We start from the raw sequence: 20,640 nt of genomic DNA on the forward strand, positions 1-20,640 counted from the left end.
AGACACACAGATGGCCAAAAGCCACATGAAAAGATGTTTAACATCGCTAATTATTAGAGAAATGCAAATCAAAACCACAATGAGGTATCACCTCACACCAATTGCAATGGTCATCATCAAAAAGTCTACAAATAATTAATGTTGGAGAGGGTGTAGAGAAAAAGGAACTCTCCTACACTGTTGGTGGGAATGTAAATGGGTACAACCACTACGGAGAACAGTATGGAGGTTCCTTAAAAAATTAAAAATAGAACTACCATACGATCCTGCAATCCCACTCCTGGGCATATATCCAGAGAAAACCATAATTTGAAAAGATACATGCACCCCAATGTTCACTGCAGCACAATTTACAACAGCCAAGACATGGAGGCAACCTAATGTCCATCAACAGATGAGTGGATAAAGAAGATGTGGTACATAAATACAATGGAATATTGCTCAGCCATAAAAAAATGAAATAATGCCATTTGTAGCAACATGGATGGACCTAGAGATTATCATACTAAGTGAAGTCAGACAGAAAAAGACAAATATCATATGCTATCACTTATATGTGGAATCTAAAAAAATGATACAAATGAACTTATTTACAAAACATAAACACTCACAGACATAGAAAACAAACTTATGGTTATCCAAGGGGAAAGGTTGGGGGAGGGGCAAATTAGGAATTTGGGAGTAACATATACACACTACTACATATAAAATAGATAAACAACAAGGACCTACTGTATAGCACAGGGAACTATACTCAATATTTTGTAATAACTATATGAGAAAAGAATTCGAAAAAGAATACATATTGTGTGTATATGTGTATGTGTGTGTATACATATGTATAACTGAATCACTTTGCTGTACACCTGAAACTAACACATCATTGTAAATCAACTATACCTCAATAAAAAAATAAATATATAAAAAAGTACACTACTAGGGATGTAATGTACAACATAATAAATATTATTAACACTGCTGAATGTTATATACGAAACTTGTAAAGAGTAAATCCCAAGAATTCTTATCACAAGGAAAAAGATTTTTTTTCTATTTCTTTAATTTTCTATTTATCTGAGATGATGGATGTTCACAAAACTTATTGTGGTAATCATTTCATAACAAATGTAATCCAAATCATTAAGCTATACACCTTACACTTATACAGGGCTGTATGTCAATTATATTTCAATAAAACTGGAAGGAAAAAAGAAGAAAAAGGAAAAGATAATGTGTTGATAACAAAGCAAAATTAGTCACCTCTCTTCCAGAATTGGAATCTTTTAAAAACTGATTCAACAGTCCTTAGTTTTCACTTGGAAAAAATCAAAACTACTCGACAGTTGGATCTTATGCCAAACTGATTAATCAAGGATTATAAAGCTAACTATAAATATTCCCAAGTATACAAACCCATGGTTCCAGTGGTGAGATATTCAAGATATAAACTGAATAATCTATGAAAATAAATCACTTTGGGTATGAGTGTGGCCTTACAGGATATTTTACTTTTAACTTTTTATTGATGTACACTATATAATCAGAAAAGCTCACAAATCCAGAGTACATAGCTCGATAAGTTTTCACAAATTGAACACACCTCTGTACAGCATCTAAAGCAAGAAACAGAACATTACTAACATCCCAGAAACACCCCAGATCCCTTTTCTACTCACTATCCCCTCCCACTGCTGAAGTAACCATGATCCTGATTACAGCAGCAAAGATTAGCTTTGTCTGTTTTATTTAAATGGAATAATACAGAAGGTATTCCTCTGTGTCTAGCTCATTTAATCAACATTACATTTGTGAGATCCACAAATGTTGGTGCATATATTGTAATTTGTTCATTCTAATTGCTGTATAGTATTCCTTTGTATGGAAAGACCACGTTATTGATATATCCATTCTCTTATTGATGGGCATTTGAGTAATTTTTTCTTTTATTTTTGATTACTTGTTTTTTGGTCAACACATGTATATACTTCTTTTGGGTTTATACCTAGAAGTGGAACAGGATGGGTCAGAAGGTATGCATATACATGTGTTCAACTTTACTAGGTAATACCAAACAGTTTTCCAAAAGGGCTGCACCAATTTACATGACTAGCAGCAGTATACGAGAGTTCCAGTTACTTTACTCCCTCACCAACCTTGGTGATTTTGTCTATTCTTACTGATTCATATTTCCACATATATTCAGCTTGTCAACGTCTATAAAAATCATGCTGGGATTTTGACTATGTTGAATGTATAGACCAATATGCAGAGAACTAACATCTTTACGATACCGGCTTGTATCCATTACTACTGTATAATCCTCCAATTATTTAGGTCTTCTTTAATATCTGTCAATAAGGTTATGAGTTGCCTTACTGAATTTTGAATTTACATAAATTAACAAGTAATGTATTAAATCCCCAATCCTTGTGACATAAGCCAGGACAGAGCTTATCTACAGAAGAATAAAGTTAACACACAGGGAGAAGCTAAGAGGGGTGACAGAGAATCAGTGATCTAGTCCCTGAATCAAATCATTCCTGAGGCAAAATCTCCCTCTGACCTTTACTAGAGGTTTTCTTTAACTCCCTAAACATGAATCAATAAACCCTCGTTAAATTTGCTTTAGTTGTTTTGAAGTCGTTTGCAATGAAAGAGTTCTAATATAGATATTTGGGATACAGAGTTGAGTGAACTTGCTGACTGACTGGGTGTGAAAGTGAGGGAAAAGGAATCATGAATGATGCCCAAGTTTCCAGCTTGAGCAACTAAGTGGAATGTGATGTTAGTCACTGAGAGGCAAACTGGTTGGGGGCTAACAAATATGATTAGTACAGATTTGGACACATTGCTTGTGACTTGCGGGATGAGGCATTCAAATAAAGATGTCCAGCAGGCAAACAAGAATTGCTCTTGCTACTCTGGGCTGGAGTTAGCTGATGTGGGACATGGCAGGTAGTAACCAAGGCCATGGGAACAACAGGAGCAGCATATGATATCAACAGAAGACATGGGATGTAACTCTCAGGAACACCAACACCCAAGGTTCTGGAAAGGAGATCCAGGAGTGGCCACTAGGAGGAAAATCATAAGACTTCATCTGGTAGCCTTTCCTACAAAGGACCAAAATTCACATATTTCACTTCGGTGTAACTTCCCTATGTTTCAATGTTAAATTACTCTGAATGATGGCTGAAAAAGACAATCTATCTTCATTTATGTTTTTTAAAGTCTGAGGTTTCCTGACACCTTGTATTCCTTTCAAGTACAATCAAATCTACTCTACTACTTTCAAAAGATTAACTTATACTATTTAAAAGACATAACCTCTTTTCATCCAACAAGCTGAAAGCTTGAAGCTTACACAAAACTAAGAGAGAGCACAATTGAAGAGGAATGTGACGTTATTTAAGAGTATAGCAAATATGTCATAGGCTTTTAAAAGCCATCCTGTCGGGGCTTCCCTCATGGTGCAGTGGTTAAGAATCCACCTGCCGGGCTTCCCTGGTGGCGCAGTGGTTGAGAATCTGCCTGCTAATGCAGGGGACACGAGTTCGCGTCCTGGTCTGGGAAGATCCCACATGCCGCGGAGCAGCTAGGCCAGTGAGCTACAACTGCTGAGCCTGCGCGCCTGGAGCCTGTGCTCCGCAACAAGAGAGGCCACGATAGTGAGAGGCCCGCGCACTGCGATGAAGAGTGGCCCCCACTCGCCGCAACTAGAGAAAGCCCTCGCACAAAAACGAAGACCCAACATAGCAATCAATCAATCAATCAATCAATCAATCTTAAAAAAAAAAAAAAAAGAATCCACCTGCCAATGCAGGGGACACGGGTTCGATCCCTGGTCCGGGAAGATCCCACATGCCGTGGAGCAGCTAAGCCCGAGCGCCACAACTACTGAACTTGCGCTCTAGAGCCCACGAGCCACAGCTACTGAAGACTGCGTGCCTAGAGCCCGTGCTCCACAACAAGAGAAGCCACGACAATGAGAAGCCCACGCACCGAAATGAAGAGAGCCCCCGCTCGCCGCAACGAGAGAAAGCCCACGCGCAGCAACGAAGACCTAATGCAGCCAAAAATAAATTAATTAATTAAATAAATTTTAAAAAGTTTTTTTAAAGCCATCCTCTCACTTTGAATCCCTTTGAAAGCCTGTCAGAGGGAGGCCGTTTCTGAGCCATATGAATGCAGTTGCAATGCTAACCTCATTCCTCTCTTACAAGTTATAGGCTGCTCTAAATGAAAGGATTAACACTATTCCTTAGCAACTACAAAGGCTGTAGCATTTTATTTAATAATCCCATAAACATAATTAAAACCAAAAAACTTATCGTTACATATGCTTTTCAGTTATGTCAGCCATATTCCAAAGGTTGAATTTTTCCTTTAGATTTTCTAATCTTTAAAGATTGAAAAAAATACCATATTTTGTTAATGAAAAAAATAACATATTTTGTTAAAGAAGAAGAAGCCAAGTAGAGTATACAGTCTTAACTTTGAGATTACACATCCAACTACTTTGGCATTTCAGTAGTACAATGTGTCTGAAATATCACTGAAAGTGGTTGAAGCTGCTTGACTACTGTATCTTAAAACTGACTACCATAAGAATAATGACAAATCAATAAATTTGATGAATTTGGCCAGCTGGTGCTTTCTTGAAACCTAAGGATATGCAATATACTTCCAAGGATTTACAAAACAAATAATGTATTCTAAAAGATAATACCCAATTAAAATGTTTTTACCTTTATTTCTGCTCCTTTTGATTTCTTCTGCCAATCCCATACAGTAAGCATATGTTCATTGGAGTCATCAATAACACATAAATGAACACCTGAATCCTAAAGAAAAGTCAATTTAAACAGGCATTTAAAAATTTTCAGATAAGGCTGACTTTCTAAAAAGAAATACCATATTATTAAAACTGCCAAGTTTAAGATAATCCAAAATCCTTTAAACTCATGGTTCCTTGAAATATAATGAATATACTATTTACTAAGACTGTATTTTCTTCAGAAATACAATAAAAAGTCTTAAAAAATTTTTTTTCCATTTCTAATTTTTTCCCCTAGGTTGATCTCCACTTGCTATCTAGCCACTTCTATTATTCAGAGATAGCAAATAATTAATTTGGAGGATACCCTAGTCCCTTCTGCATCTTCAAGTATTTTCTGCTTTAAAGTAGTCTGACTGCATTTAAAGTATTTTCCTTTGAGGTAGATGTGAAATGTATATAATTTTATAACTTTGCTCCTAAATTTTGGTAGTTTGATAGAACAAGCTAAAATTAATGGCTATTTTAAAGTTTTCCTATTTGTTTTCCATGATATACCTGAGTTACATTAACATGAATAAACAAGATAAAAACATAACTAATGCCTCCCAGTTTAAGAAAAAGAACTGTGGATGATACTAAAAGATTATTTTTTTTCTAGTAGCATTTGTAGTATATGCCTTATGATGTCTATGGAACAAAGAAATATTGTGGTGATAAGTGAGAGGTACCGAGGAAGGGCAGAGCTTACTTTCCTCTTTATCTTTCTTTTATCCTGTATTGGAATGATTATCTAAATGAGGAAAAGTCAGAGTGTGAGGCAATCCAAGATAGTCTTAACACTGTAACAATGGTATCAACAAGATGACAACAGTTCCTGTTATAGAGATTTGGGGGGGTAAAAAAGGTAGTAAAAGTATTTCCCTTCCGTCCTCTCGTCTCCTTTTCTAAATGCCTTTCTCCCAATTCCTGACTCATTATACCCCTTGACATTCAGGGCCTGCAGGTAAAGTTCCTATATCCACCCAAATTGATCTTTCTGCTCTAAAAATGTCCCTTGCTCCTCCATGTCCCACAAAACACCCATAATCCAGAATATAGCTGCTGACAGTTAGGAACTGAAGAGATAATATGAATACATAAATATATTCTAAAGCATGAATGAGGCCCAATAAAATCTGGAGGGATATTTGTATTTGAAATTAAAAATTATGATCCTAAAATAAAGAAGTTTTCCTGTATACTCTATAATAATTACATATAATTCAAGAATAAATAGAATGTTTAAGTGAGCAACATCTTGTTTTATTTTCCCCAAAATAAAGTCTCAAGGCTTAGGTAAGATGGCTGAACACTGAATTTTAAACTTAAATTTAAAATCATGCTGTCGGGGCTTCCCTGGTGGCACAGTGGTTAACAATCTGCCTGCCAGTGCAGGGGACACGGGTTCGAGTCCTGGTCCGGGAAGATCCCACATGCCGCAAAGCAACTGAGCCCGTGCACCACAACTACTGAGCCTGCACTCTAGAGCCCACGAGCCACAACTACTGAAGCCTGAGCGCCTAGAGCCTGTGCTCCCCAACAAGAGAAGCCACCGCAATGAGAAGCCCGCACACCGCAAGGAAGAGTAGCCCCCTCTCGTTGCCACTAAAGAAAGCCCGTACGCAGCAACGAAGACCCAACGCAGCCAAAATTAAATACATAAATAAATTAATTAATTAAAAAAAATCATGCTGTCATCAATTCAGAACCAAAACAATTCATGATTTTAGTGAACACAAAAGGTCTGATTGTTTCCTTTACTCCAATATGACATTAAGAAAAGACAATACTTGTGGCAGAACTGGCCAAGTTTCACGTCTGTACATTTTCTAAATAAAATAGATCTCCATGATTCAAGCTGAAGCAAAAGCACATCTTATTGCTTGTTTCAATTTTACTATGCTATGTATGCATTCCTTTAACCATTTCCTGCTATTACATTAGAATCCTATTTTAGGACAGAACAAGGTAAGTATAATTAAGCGAAATATCCTGGATCCTATCTAAACCAAAGTACTTTAGCACTTAGGTTAAAATGCTGGCCATTGTTAAGCAATAGCTAACATCTAATTTTTCAATTCAATTATCACTTTCTATGAACACAGACACAAACAAAACTGAGCTTAACTTCTTTTCTGTGTCTTTGTGCAGCTGGCTAACTCCCTTAAATACTTACTGCTTTTGAAAAATCCAGGCATCCTACTCCACGCTCAAAAGTTCCAAGTCCAATAATCTGCAGTGTAGATAGACTAACTGAATCCCACACTCTGACATGGGGTTGCAGGGGCTGCAGAAACAAGGGGAAAAACACAAGACAGCAAGACAACTAGTATTTAGGGAGATGAAAATAAATACCGCTCCCACAAGAACTGTTAACATATGCCCCCAAAGAATCTTGAGCAGGTATTTTCTTCTCATACCATGAAAATAAGGAAATAACAAAAGTGGTAACAGTAGCAGCAAATGATTTGAGTATTTACTATGTGTTATATACTATTCTAAGTATATTACATGTATTAATTCATTTAATTCTAACAGACCTATGGGTTAGGTGCTATTTATTATAACCACCATTTAACAGATGAGGAAATTGAAATGGAGATAATAACTTGTCTATAGTTATCCAGCTATTAAAAGGTGGAGTCAGGATTGTAACACCAGCAAATTTGCTCTGGAAATCCTGCTTTTAGCATTACTTTCATTCCTGAGAAAATAATACTTTTTAAAAGAATCAGTGTCCAATAAATTGCTAAGCAAACAGTCCTTAAATAGAATTTACAACTGGAAGGGGTCTTAAAAGTCATCCAATATAACCCCTCCAACTCCTTTTTCTTTAAAGAAACTTTAAGTCAGAAAATGTCATGAGTAGTCATATACATGCTAATCAGTCATCATTAATATTCACTGTTGATCCTTACAAATAAGGGATTTGTTATATAAGCCAATTTAACAGTACTGAATAATAACTGAAAAATTTTAAGTGTTATTTCTAGTCATATATAAAATCAAGGGATTCATCAATTTAGGGAAACATTGATAAATTATTCTCTGTTTAAAAAAATTTTTTTAACAAGCTTATCAGTTCTCCCATTTTTACAAGTAAATAGTTTCCTTAGGGAGAACACTTATTTTTTTTGAAAAAAAATTTTTACTTTGACTCTCTTTTGTTTTTTTGGAATGTTATTACATCCTAATATTTTCTTCCCTGCTTACACTAGAAATCCCTTAATAGTTAAATTTTAAGAGAATAAAATAAATGAGTTATGGTTAAAATTACAATCAATTCCATTCTAATATCAATATCACTAGGTACAGAATGCATAAAACTGTGCCACTCACCCTTCCATCCTTATCCACTCCAGCTATCTGTCCAGTTGCAATCCTAATTTTGTCAGGATGTATAGCAAGGCTAAAAAGCAGTATTAACAACAATTTTAAATACAGGAAAGACATAAAACAGCAGAAATATGCCTAAGTATCAACATTTTTCAAACAAATAGTTTTTAATCATTAAAAAAATCTCAACGTGACCCATTTGTTTTATTTTCTTTAGCAAATCAAATAAACATCAATTACATAAAGGATTTCTTTTCTAAGTTTTCAGCTGTACTACTTCCTTCTTTGTTAAACTGAACAAATTATCAGAACACTAAATCTGAAGAAAATATTTACTCATAATTGTGGCATGATAAATTAAACTGTTCTCATTTGTTCAAGTTCCTTTCTAGTCCTGCACCTAGGAATAAATATTCACATGGTTTTATTACAGTGAAGATACAATATTGCATTGTGTAATTTTACTTTATTAAAACATAAGCATGGGCTTCCCTAGTGGCGCAGTGGTTAAGAATCTGCCTGCCAATGCAGGGGACACGGATTCAAGCCCTGGTCCGGGAAGATCCCACATGCCGCGGAGCAACTAAGCCCATGCGCCACAACTACTGAGCCTGCGCTCTACAGCCCGCAAGCCACAACTACTGAGCGCGTGTGCCACAACTACTGAAGCCCGTGTGCCTAGAGCCTGTGCTCCCAACAAGAGAAGCCACCACAGTGAGAAGCCTGCACACCACAACGAAGAGTAGCCCCTGCTTGTCGCAACCAGAGAGAAGCCCGCGTGCAGCAACGAAGACCCAAAAGCAGCCAAAAATAAGAAATAAAATTTTAAAAATTAATTAAAAAACAGAAACAAAAAAAGCATAAGTACTTTCCCAACTGTCACATAATCCTCATGCATATTATTGATTTAATACCTCCTTCGTCATTTCTATTTTTCTACAAAGGACACGGCAGTCAACATCTTCACACACAGTGCCTCCAACCTTTTAATTAGTTCTTAACACTAAACTCTTCTAAGTTAAACTTTGGGCCAGAAACTTTTAAGTACAAACTAAAAATACTGCAAAATAGATGCCCACATTTCTCATGCTAAACATATGAGTGATGAGCAAGATTTTTAAAAGGATGTCTTCACATCCATATCTAGAATTCTTCTACATCTTGCAACCAAAGGGTAAGCGCAACTGAGAGTATAACTTTTTTGTTCTTGGTATGTATTGCTCATTACTTTCCGGAAGAGTAGTATCAATTTAAATTGTCATAAATAAAAATGTTTGAAAAGTGTCACTAAAACTTCCCCATATTAAGAATTATACCTTTTAAAATGCCTTGATAATTTGATTGGTATAAATGGTATCAATTTTTTTTGGGGGGGGCCACTCTGGGTCTTTCTTGCTGCACGTGGGCTTTCTCTAGTTGTGGTGAGTGGGGGCTACTCTTTGTTGCAGTATGTAGGCTTCTCATTGTGGTGGCTTCTCTTGTTGCAGAGCACGGGTTTCAGTAGTTGCAGCACATGGGCTCAGTAGTTGCGGCATGTGGGTCCTAGAGCATGTGGGCTTCAGTAGTTGTGGCATGCAGGCTCAGTAGTTGTGGCTCGCGGGCTTAGGTGCTCCGCAGCATGTGGGATCTTCCTGGACCAGGGATCGAACCTGTGTCCCTGCATTGGCAGGCGAATTCTTAACCACTGCACCACCAGGGAAGTCCAATGGTATCACTTTATTTTCTTTTATTACTAAGGAGGCTAGAGTTTATCAATGTTTCTTTAATTCTATTTTCTCTTACTTAAATAGTTCACATCCTTTATTGCGGTCAATTATATTAAAAGTAATTAAAACCCTAACATTAACATTTTGCCATATTAAAATCCAAAAAAGAGGGGATATATGTATACGTATAGCTGATTCACTTTGCTGTACAGTAGAAACTAACACAACATTGGAAAGTGACTATACTCCAATAAAAAAATAATAAAAAATAAATAAAAGTTGTGGAAAGAATTTAAATACAAAAAAACCCAATCTTTTAAAACACATTTTAAAAAGTGAAATTGCTGGATTAGGTAATATATATGCATGGTTCAAATATCAAAAGCTATAAAAACACATATTGAAATTCTGCTAAAATCTCATCTACCTCGCTATTATCCCTACTCCCTGCAACCCCAGGTAATCACTGTAATCAGTTTCTTTTTATTAATAATTCTGGAAAAATTTTACATATGTGGAAGCCAACATAAATATTTATCTTCCACCTCCTTTTTACACAAATGGTAGAACACTACACACACATTTTCTTGTTATTTAAATTTTATACTTAGGAGTATGTCTTAGGGGATCTTTCCATATTAATACACAAAGACCTTCCTCATTCCTTCTTTTTTAAAAAAATTTTATTGAAGTATAGTTGATTTGCAATGTTGTGTTAATTTCTGCTGCAGAGCAAAGTGATTCAGTTATACACATATATATTCTTTTTCATATTCATTTCCATTATAGTTTATCACAGGATATTATTTTATTTTTAAATTTTTAAAAATTTTTTATGAGGTGCGTTTTAAATTTATTTATTTATTTATTTATGGCTGTGTTGGGTCTTCGTTTCTGTGTGAGGGCTTTCTCTAGTTGTGGCAAGTGGGGGCCACTCTTCATCGCGGTGCGCGGGCCTCTCACTATCACGGCCTCCTCCCTTGTTGCGGAGCACAAGCTCCAGACGCGCAGGCTCAGTAATTGTGGCTCACGGGCCCAGTTGCTCCGCGGCATGTGGGATCTTCCCAGACCAGGGCTCGAACCCGTGTCCCCTGCATTGGCAGGCAGATTCTCAACCACTGCGCCACCAGGGAAGCTCCCTATCACAGGATATTGAATAATTCCCTGTGCTATACAATAGGACCTTGTTGTTTATCCATCCTCTATATAATAGCTTGAGTCTGCTAATCCCAAACTCCCAATCCTTTCCTCCCCAACCCCATCTTCCCCTTGGCAACCCCAAGTCTGTTCTCTATGTCTGTGAGTCTGTTTCTGTTTTGTAGATATGTTCATTTGTGTTGTATTTTAGATTCCACATATAAGTGATATCATATGGTATTTGTCTTTCTCTTTCTGACTTACTTCACTCAGTAAGATAATCTCTAAGTCCATCCAACCTTATTCTTTCTTTATAGCTGCATGGTAACCTATAGGTACACCACAATGTTACTAGTCCCCAGCTAGAAGATATTTAGGCTGTTTCCAATCTTTTCTATCACAAATGATGTTGTAATAAGTAATTCTGTACACATATTATTCTTCTAGTGAAAAAGGCAATATTTTAATCATCTCTAAAAGTTTAACAATCTATATATTTTAATAGTCTAATATATATTAGCATAATTTTTTTCTAGATAAAGATACAGTTGCCAGAATAGTACAGACATAGAAGATTTTAAATGTTGGAAAGTAATGAATTTAAGCAATAGATAATTAAAGTTAACTAAGAAGTAGTAAAATTAATTGAGTACTTTAAAAACATGCCAAGCATATAAAAGGAGTTCTCACTTTTTTACAGTTTGACACCCTATGGGATACTTTAATCCTTATTCAGCCATGATTCCCTCTCCCCCCAAAAGCATCAAGTTCAAAATTTACCTACATAAAATAAATCCTTGAGAAATATTTAGTAACCAATAATCACTCTCAGAAGTATGTAAAAGTCTAGAATGCCCCACATATATTTGATGTTATAGGCCAGAAGAAAAAGACCATAAAAGATGTGGGAAAGAAGAAGAGGTCCCAATTGAGATTTATAGATGATACGTTTTATTGCAGTGGATATCACACCAACCATTTTGGAGGCCTGTAAGTCTTTTTTTTCTTTCTGAAATTATCTACAGAATGCCCATAATATCCTTAAGTTCTGAGTTTTCCATAGGAAATCATTTCCAATAAAAATCCAGATTTAAAAAATAAGAGCATGAAATTAAAAAATGAACAAATGTAAACAATACCAACCATTTCACACAGTCTGTATGACCCAGGTAGTGTCGTTGAGTTCTCTCCTCATAATTAAATAGTACTACTACTGATGCTATGAAATAAACGATTTCCCCGGTAGGAAGAAGGTAAACATTAGCTCGACAGTCCTTTCCTCGATAACCATATCTTAAAAGAGTCAAGGTTTTTAATAAACATAATTTTCAAAGTTTAAATAAACAATTTTTTCATGGATACTTAAGGGAATCAGAAAGGTATAAGAAAAGAGGACTGGAATGGAACTAGAAAACTCATGTCCTGCCATTAGCCCTTGTGGAACCCCAAGAGCTTTTATTATGCTTAAATCTTAGTTTCCTCATTCAACAAACAAATACATATTGTGCTCCTAATATGTGTCAGGCACAGAGTTGAACACACACATCTGAACAAAACAAATGTGGGCCTATGTCTCTAGAGGTTATGCTTTGCAAGGTGACAAAAATTAACACCAAATATATCATTAGAAATTGTGGAAAGAAAAATAACAGGAGGCTAGGAGAAAGCATAAAAGGAGTATCTAATTTAAATGGAGAGAGAAAAAGAGAGAGATCAGAAGAAGGGCTATCTGAAAAAGTGACACTTACGCTTGACCTAAATGATGAATAAGAGATAGCCAGGCACAGTCTGGCATAGGCAGAGTGTCCACTAAGAAGTTGTACAGAATAACAGGATTGGTGAGTTTTCTCAAGCTAATTTCTGCCAGAAGGAGGAACTGATTCAAAGTGTCGGGGAGGAGGATGTAGGAGAATGAAGGCAGAAAGCAGAGTTCAAACTATTAGCTCCTTCTGCTTCACTGAGAGTTTCTTAGAGGGTCTAAGAGAAATGAGACTTTCTAAGTGAAATAAGGAGCACTTTGTTTTATATACTCATTTTTTTAAAAAGTCTGGTGGTGAAGAAGTTAATTCTCAAATTAGAATCCACCTTGCTAATCTGAGCTCTTAATAAAATAATTCACATTATTTCACAGCTTACAGAATGCTTAACTGATGTTTTCTTACTTAATTCTTACAATGGACCTGTGAGATAGGGATTATTAACATCTTTTTATAAGTGAAGGAAGTAAGGTTCATTAGGGATAAGTGGCAGAGCCAAGACTCAAACACTAGCTTTCCAATTCTAATCTGACGTCTCTTCTACCACACCACAAGCACCTGCCTCGATGTTCGTAGGATACTGTTTACCCTATCTGAAAATATTAATTTTGGTGGTTTTAAATTGCTAATAGCAAAATACATGTAATATGTGAAAGGATTAGAGATGACATCTCCTTACTTTCTCAAGTGGTTGCTATGTTTATTACATTTACTTTTTTTGGCATAAAGACAATTTTGATAGAGGTCAAGTAAACTAATTTTTCTTAAACTAAAGACAAAGCAAACAAATTTGCTGTCACAATAGAAAAGGATACACCCACTCCAGTTTGAGCTTCTCAGGAGGCAGCTCTGTTCTGATGTCATCATAGTTGTCAACATCAGAAGGAATGAACATTGTAATTGGTCGACCTCGCATAAACATTTTAACATATTCTCCTTCTGTTAAGACACAAGAAAAAAATTAAGACAGATGTATTTGCTGAATATTCATAGAAAAGTGTATTATTAATGGGATACAACAAAAACAGATAAAAAATAGCTACTTCAGAGTTCTAGTCTCATTATACATGATTGCTTTTGTATAAAGACCTAGTCCAAAACATTGTAGGAAAAAAACCATTGGTCATTTCCTTAAGTAAGAATAACTATTTTCATAATTAAAATATAATTTATCTATAAGTTGACACATTTCAACAAGACGGCCAGGAAAGTTGAGGTACAAAAATGAAAAGAAAATAATTTTGTGATGGCAGTTTCTCTGACAATTGAAAAGAGATTATCCGAGTAGACAACAACCATGTCCACCACACTACCTGATCAACCTACTGACGTTTAATGGCATACAAAACATGGCCTCAGAATATACCATGAGGAGTGAAGTCAGACACCCTCATAAGTCAGGACGGGGAGAGAGACTAAGCACTCTGCTACACAGGGCAGTGACCAGAGCTGGATGGAAAGAGGACCAAGGTCCCCTACTTCACAATCATGCCTACAATCAGCCTTGAGTCTAAGCAATTAAATTATAATACACTAACATTTTAAAGACAGTGCACGGAAACAGTTTTCTAGTTAGCAGCAAAAACATCTTTTATTTATATAAACCAATAGCTGTTTGTAAGATGTGCAACAGTCTAAAACTAAAAATGTTAAAAAGACAACTCCAGAATCAAATCAATATTTATTGTACACCTTTTACAAATGAAAACAATACTTAAGTGAACAAACGAGACTGTGTGTGAGACTGTGTTGGGATCCCTGGCCCCAGCATCCCAACCTACATACAGACAGGTTTAATAAATATTGATGGTGGTCATGAAATGTTTACAAAAGAACCTAAGCGGGAAGGAGAAAATAAGGGACTGAGTACAAAAGCATAGGCAATGTCTAGAACTTGCTAACTTGTCTGTTATATGAAAATCATGTTAAAAACAGACTGAAAATGTGATCATCAACCAGAGGCTGATACAACCTTAGGACCTCTAATAATGACCTAAGCTACTAAGGAGAAGAGTAGATAATCCAATAGCTTATGTAATGCAAACCATGGAAGAAGGAAAGAAATTATTTGCTGAATGTCTGTAAATATTTCTTCAGAGTCAGATTTTAAAACTGTGCTTGTTATGGGTTAGAAGTTCAAGTTATTTTTATTATTATTACTCATAGTGTGTTCGGCCTCAGGGTTTGATCTAAGAACAGGCTAAGACCTCCCACGCCATAGTTTTAATACCACATGATGTATGTCTCTATTACTTCTGAATCTAAGAGTGGGCTCTGCTTCCTGATGAGTTGTAGCATAGCTGGACTTTGATGATAACTAAATGATTTAGTTATCAGCTGTAACTATTTCCCTTCAGCAATCATCTTTATCTGTATCTCCTTGCCATTTTTTATATAGTTCACTTTCTTATAGGTGTCAATTTGTTACATACTTTTCCCTCTAGTTGTTTTTTTTTTTTTAAAGAATATGAATTCTTAAAGGGAAATATCCTGTCCTTTGGAATTTCTTCCAAGATCACTGATCAGAGGTGTATAGCATAAATGCTTTCTGAATGGAAAAAATAAAATATTTAATAGATGCTTCTATTGCCAGTTAGAAGAGATTATATGTCCAGCAAAGGGAATGGGTTAGGGATAGCATCAAAGAAAAAAAAAGCCCTCTCCTTTGCTAATAGAGACAGCTCAGAATACTGCATTGATTCCTTTAGCACTGTCAAGCAGCACAAGCAACTAACTATAAGCAAAGGAACTATGTATCTAGTGCCTGTGAACTTTTCTAATATAAAAATGGCAGTGCATGTTAGAATGAAAATGCTTTTCCTGCCGATAAAGTGGCAGTATGCATGCTGGACGCAGAGAATATAATCTAGACACTGGGAACAATTCCTGAGACTGAGAGGGAGGCACCACATTACAGTGGAAAGAGCAGGAGCTTTGGAGAAAAAGACTGATTGGGATCTGAATCCCAGCTTTACCCCTTCCTAGCTATGTGACTTTGGCTTCATTTTCCTAATAAATAAAATGATAATACTACTTACCATTCAGAATTATGACTGAGTAAATATCACACTGTAAAGTGTAAGGTCTTTGACAAATATTTATTCCCTTCCCTTTGTGAAGGATTTATGACCATTCTAAACACTGTCTAGGAATTGCTTGTAATACATGATTTAACACACTGTAATCTCTCTTCATAAGCTTTAAAGTGACTGTCCACAGAACAGCAAGTGCAGCAAATAAGTTAGAATTCTGAGGGTTCTATCAGGTACACTATAATACATGGGTCACAAGTTCAAATATCTACAGGCCCAGGCAGGAAATGCAAAATGAGAGCAGTGGGAGAATACAGGACGACCGGTTGGGGTTCGGGCACTGGCATACACCAGGCCCCATCTCAGGAAGGCAGCAGTTAATCATCCTCAGGAAAGATGTGAGCCCAGTGCTGCTAGATCTTCTCATTTTTCAAGAGAAACAGAAAATCTATAATTTACTGTGAAATCTCCCAATTTTTAAACGTTTACTCCTTTGCCAAAAAAAGGGAGAATACCATGTGAAAACACATCTTTGGCCTGCATGTAGCTCACTAGTTTGCAACCTAAGAAGAGTCTTTACCTTGGGAATTAGGTAAAATATATAGATGAAGAAGAACCTCTTTCCTCCTCAATCACTGTTGAGTCAAATTCTCACTGCAAACCTTTTCTTGAGGCTGTCAGTCTTATTGATCTTATAGTCGAACAACTTAACAATTTGTTTTACCCAAATGCTACTTTCTGGCTGTCCTCACTGTATACCAGCATGAAAGTCAAGGGGAAGAGATGGGCCATGGGACTGGTCAAAGAAGAGTATGAGATCAGTAACATTAATTAATACATTAATAAGGTCTGGTGGTCCAGAAAAGGAATGTGAGAAAGAAATGATTAAATTATCTCATAATAATTAGTAAACACACTAGAGGGTTATCTGTATTCAATAGTGAAGCTGCTGCTTCCTGAAATGGAATTAATCTCAACATTTTATCTCCTATTTTGACATTGTGAAAATTCCTGGGACTGAGAGGGAGGCTATACAGTATAGTGGAGAGAACACAAGCTTTGTGATAAACACAGACCTTGTTTGAATCTCAGCTCTACCACTTACTAGCTTATGCTCAAATAAAATATTCTTCATTGAATCTGATCAATGCTTAATTATAAAAGAAGAAATTCAGGGAATTCCCTGGCGGTCCAGTGGTTAGGACTTGGTGCTTTCATTGCTGGGGCCCAGGTTCAATCCCTGGTCGGGGAACTAAGATCCCACAAGCTGCGTGGTGTGGAAAGAGAGAAAGAGAGAGAGAGAGAGAGGGAGGGAGGGAGGGAGGAAGGAAGGAACGAACGAAGGAAGGAAAATTCTGTGGGATATTGTTGATACCATAAATACCATAAATTTTATTAGTTCATTTCTCTAGACACATATAATGCTGGAACTGGAAGAAATCTTAGAGCTCACCTAGTTCAAACGGCTACTTTTACAGAAGGGGAAACCAAGGCTCAGAGAGGTCAAATGAGTTCCTAGACTGTGTTCTGTTGGGAAATATTTTCATTCTAAACTATGTTCTAGATCTGCACTATCCAAAATGATAGCCACTGGTAGAACACTTAGAAGGCAGCTAGTGTGAACTGAGACATGCTGTAAGTGTAAAATACACAACAGATTTTGAAGATTTAGTATGAAAAAAAAAGTAAAACATCTCATTAATGTTTTTTTATATTGATCACACATTGAAATGATATTCTGGATATACTGCATTAAATATACTAAACTTAATCTTACCTGTGTCTTTTTATGTTTAAAATGTTGCTACTAGAACATTTAAAATTATATGTGTGTTATACATTATGTTTCTATTGGACAGTACTGTTCAGACCGTGGTGATATCTTTAGGCTAGTCCACATAAGTCCAATTACCTGACAGTACAGCTTCCTTATAATCCAAATAGTATTAGCCTGAGCTCTGGATCCCAACAACAGGAAATCAGAGAGTACAACAGAAGAGGAAGATGTTTCTGCTCTATTATCTTTTGGAAGAGTGAATGCTAGGCAAAAATTTGAAATACTGTATTTCCATGTCCTTCTCGCACACCTCTTAGTCCTTCCCCTTCAGTCTCCTCATGTGCTTCTACTTTAGCACCTCCCCTGGGCTGTCCTATCCACCAAAGTGCTTCAAATTGCAAAATGATCATTATATTCCCTAATCCAAACTTTTTGGCATAGTTATTCTCAGGTGTTCTGAGAAAAGCAGTATTGCTGAAATAATTCATACTGATATAAATAACTGGTTATTAACATTACATGTTTAAAAGATGCTTATCAAAATTTATTAATCTTTCACAGATTATAACAAAGCAAAAGGAAAAATTCAAGGAGTGCAGAAGAAAATTAGTACTGGGCATACTCTGCTCCAAGATTGGTTCCTCCTGTGCTTTTTTTTTCTTTTAAATAGCTTGCTCTATTTCTGCACCTAGAGATTTTAAAGAAAGCCTTTCAAAGGCAACAGCAGAGCTTCAAGGGTCTGGACTATGACTTGTACTTGTTTATGTAATGGGTGCCGCTTGTAGAAAGCCTTCTGAACTTCTAGAATGCTTACAATTTAAAGCATCTTTCTCCTAAAGTTTTCACTTTAGGAATTCATTTTTATATTTTACAATCTTTAGAACTAAAGAGCTCCCCCCACAACTGAATTTGAATTTTATATTTAACTACAATGTAGCTAGCTGTGAGATGCTACCTAATTCCAGCAAACAAACAGAAAATTTAAGAATCTTTACTTAATTTGAGCTTTTTCTCTGACACTACCAGTTCTATTCCCCAAAACCACAGAGCTACAGAACAGGCTGGTAAACAAGATGCTAGAAATACTGTTCACAATTTTATGGTAGAAAGTGACAAAGACCATTTAAGGAAAGTTAAAATCTTTTCTTAAAACTCATTTATTTTTAAACAAAATAGTTCAAGTCCCAGTTAATGATCCAGTTACACTCCAGTAATAATTTTTAAAAATTCCAATGAAACAATGTAATCTGTAAGGATCTTTGGTTTTTGAACAAGGAAATTGATTTGTGCTATAATAAAGTCTCAATTTCACCCCTTTTCAAAGGTCTAGTTGTAAAAATAGATCATAAATGTAGACTCCAAAATAAAAAGGGGAGTCATGAATTTAGAAGGATATATAATCTAATCTTATTGTGCTCATTTAAAAAATTCCTAAAAAAAAAAAAAAATTCCTAATTGTGCTTGCCAAATATTATGTAGTTAGTTTTACTGGCTGGGACAAGAACACAGGTCTGAAAAATCTGACCAAATACTAAAATGCTACCTTAATTTTCGTTGTTCTATAGGTAGAGTTCTACTAGCTGGTAAATTTTATTGAATTCTTAATTACATGGGGGTGGGGTGAGGTTACACAATGAAGATGTAAAAGATGTTAACCTAGCCTCTTAGGAGCTTACAAGACAGACATAAGCAAGTCTTATGTATCTGCTGGTCAACACTTATCTAATTACAGTAAAAAGCCAATTTGCAGTTAATTACTTTCTTGAATCTAAACCTCCTTTAATCAGATTTTTCTTTGCTGTTTTGTTTTTTGGTTTTTTTTTACAACTGTGATTGCCATAAAATTACTTGAAAATATCAGACATGGGAGTTTGTGTAAGCATTTTAATTATTTGTACTGTGTGAAAAAGGCTTTCTTTGGTAAAAGATGGGAAATACGTCTATTCCAACAATATAAGGCACACAAAACTTCTGAAAGATTTGCTATACTGCTGAAAACATTTCTGAACTAAGCAAAACATGGTTGTACTTTACAAAGTCCCTCAAATCACTCATTTATATCCCCAGGAAAAATTATCTTAAACACTAAATGAAAAAAATTCTTCATTTTATCTGAATACACCAAGTTGGATTTAATTTTTTTAAAATAAGAAATCAAAAAAAGAAACTTCAGATATTGAAATATTTATCCCTCTAAGTCTTTCTCAATTAACTATAGCAGAAAGAAAATCAAGAGGCCCAAGGGGAACAATAAAAACCCATATATGAAATTCTAATTAAAGAGTATTGAGAGACTTCATCTGTAATGTTTTATTTCTTAAAAAAAAAAAAAAAAGGGACTTCCCTGGCAGTCCAGTGGTTAAGACTCCATGCTCTCAATGCAGGGAGCATGGGTTCGATCCCTGGTCGGGGAGCTAAGATCCCACGTGCCACATGGCGTGGCCAAAAAAAAAAAAAAAAAAGTTAATTAAAAAAACCCCCAAAACCCAAAAACCTGAGTCAAATAAAGCAAAATGTAAAGATCTAATAAATCTGGGTGGTCAGTATATAGGTGCTTGAAATATTATTTGCATGTATTTTTAGAAAGATTAAAATATTTAATCTTTAAAAAGTTTAAAAAGCATTACTTAAGGAAATAATCAATAGAATATTTTTGGTGAAATTGTTCCTTGGAGAATCAACTATGAGTATAGCTCAGGAATGTGGCATGTGATTCACTATGCCTTTTCTTGCAGTTTTGTATATGTCACTGATCATTTGTACCTCTTTTCTGCTACACTAATCACAAGTTTCAGAATTCTTTTCAAAGTGCTTCAGGAAAACAGTAAACAATTGATAGAGTGGGCAACACATTGTGGAATCTAACTGCGGTTTCTGGACAGAACGGATTTCTAACTATACGAGCTCAGTTAACTGGCATGCTTAAGGAATGGAGATTTTCTAGTTAATTGTATTTTCTAGTTTAGATTTTTTTTTAATTAATTTATTTATTTTTGGCTGTGTTGGGTCTTCGTTGCTGCACGGGGGCTTTCTCTAGTTGCGGCGAGCCGGGACTACTCTTCTGGGTTGGCTTCTC

At 35.8% G+C, this 20,640-nt stretch overlaps 1 protein-coding gene across 4 annotated transcripts in view; it reads right to left on the reverse strand.

Moving 5' to 3' along the window:
• The window catches only part of EML4 (EMAP like 4), a 163,499-nt gene that overhangs the window by 38,833 nt on the left and 104,026 nt on the right, over nucleotides 1-20,640 (reverse strand). For all 4 annotated transcript variants that reach the window (XR_009009919.1, XM_057558212.1, XM_007167109.2 and 1 more), the window contains 5 exons: nucleotides 13,571-13,694; nucleotides 12,142-12,291; nucleotides 8,159-8,228; nucleotides 6,996-7,106; nucleotides 4,749-4,844 (listed from right to left, as the gene is read on the reverse strand). Coding sequence is in view for 3 of the 4 variants with exons in the window: in XM_057558212.1 (XP_057414195.1) it covers nucleotides 4,749-4,844; nucleotides 6,996-7,106; nucleotides 8,159-8,228; nucleotides 12,142-12,291; nucleotides 13,571-13,694 (551 nt within the window). In the remaining variant the exon portion in view is untranslated. The remainder of the gene's footprint in view (nucleotides 1-4,748; nucleotides 4,845-6,995; nucleotides 7,107-8,158; nucleotides 8,229-12,141; nucleotides 12,292-13,570; nucleotides 13,695-20,640) is intronic.

The sequence above is a fragment of the Balaenoptera acutorostrata genome, chromosome 12 (genome assembly GCF_949987535.1).
Source record: "Balaenoptera acutorostrata chromosome 12, mBalAcu1.1, whole genome shotgun sequence".
Classification (NCBI taxonomy): domain Eukaryota; kingdom Metazoa; phylum Chordata; class Mammalia; order Artiodactyla; family Balaenopteridae; genus Balaenoptera; species Balaenoptera acutorostrata.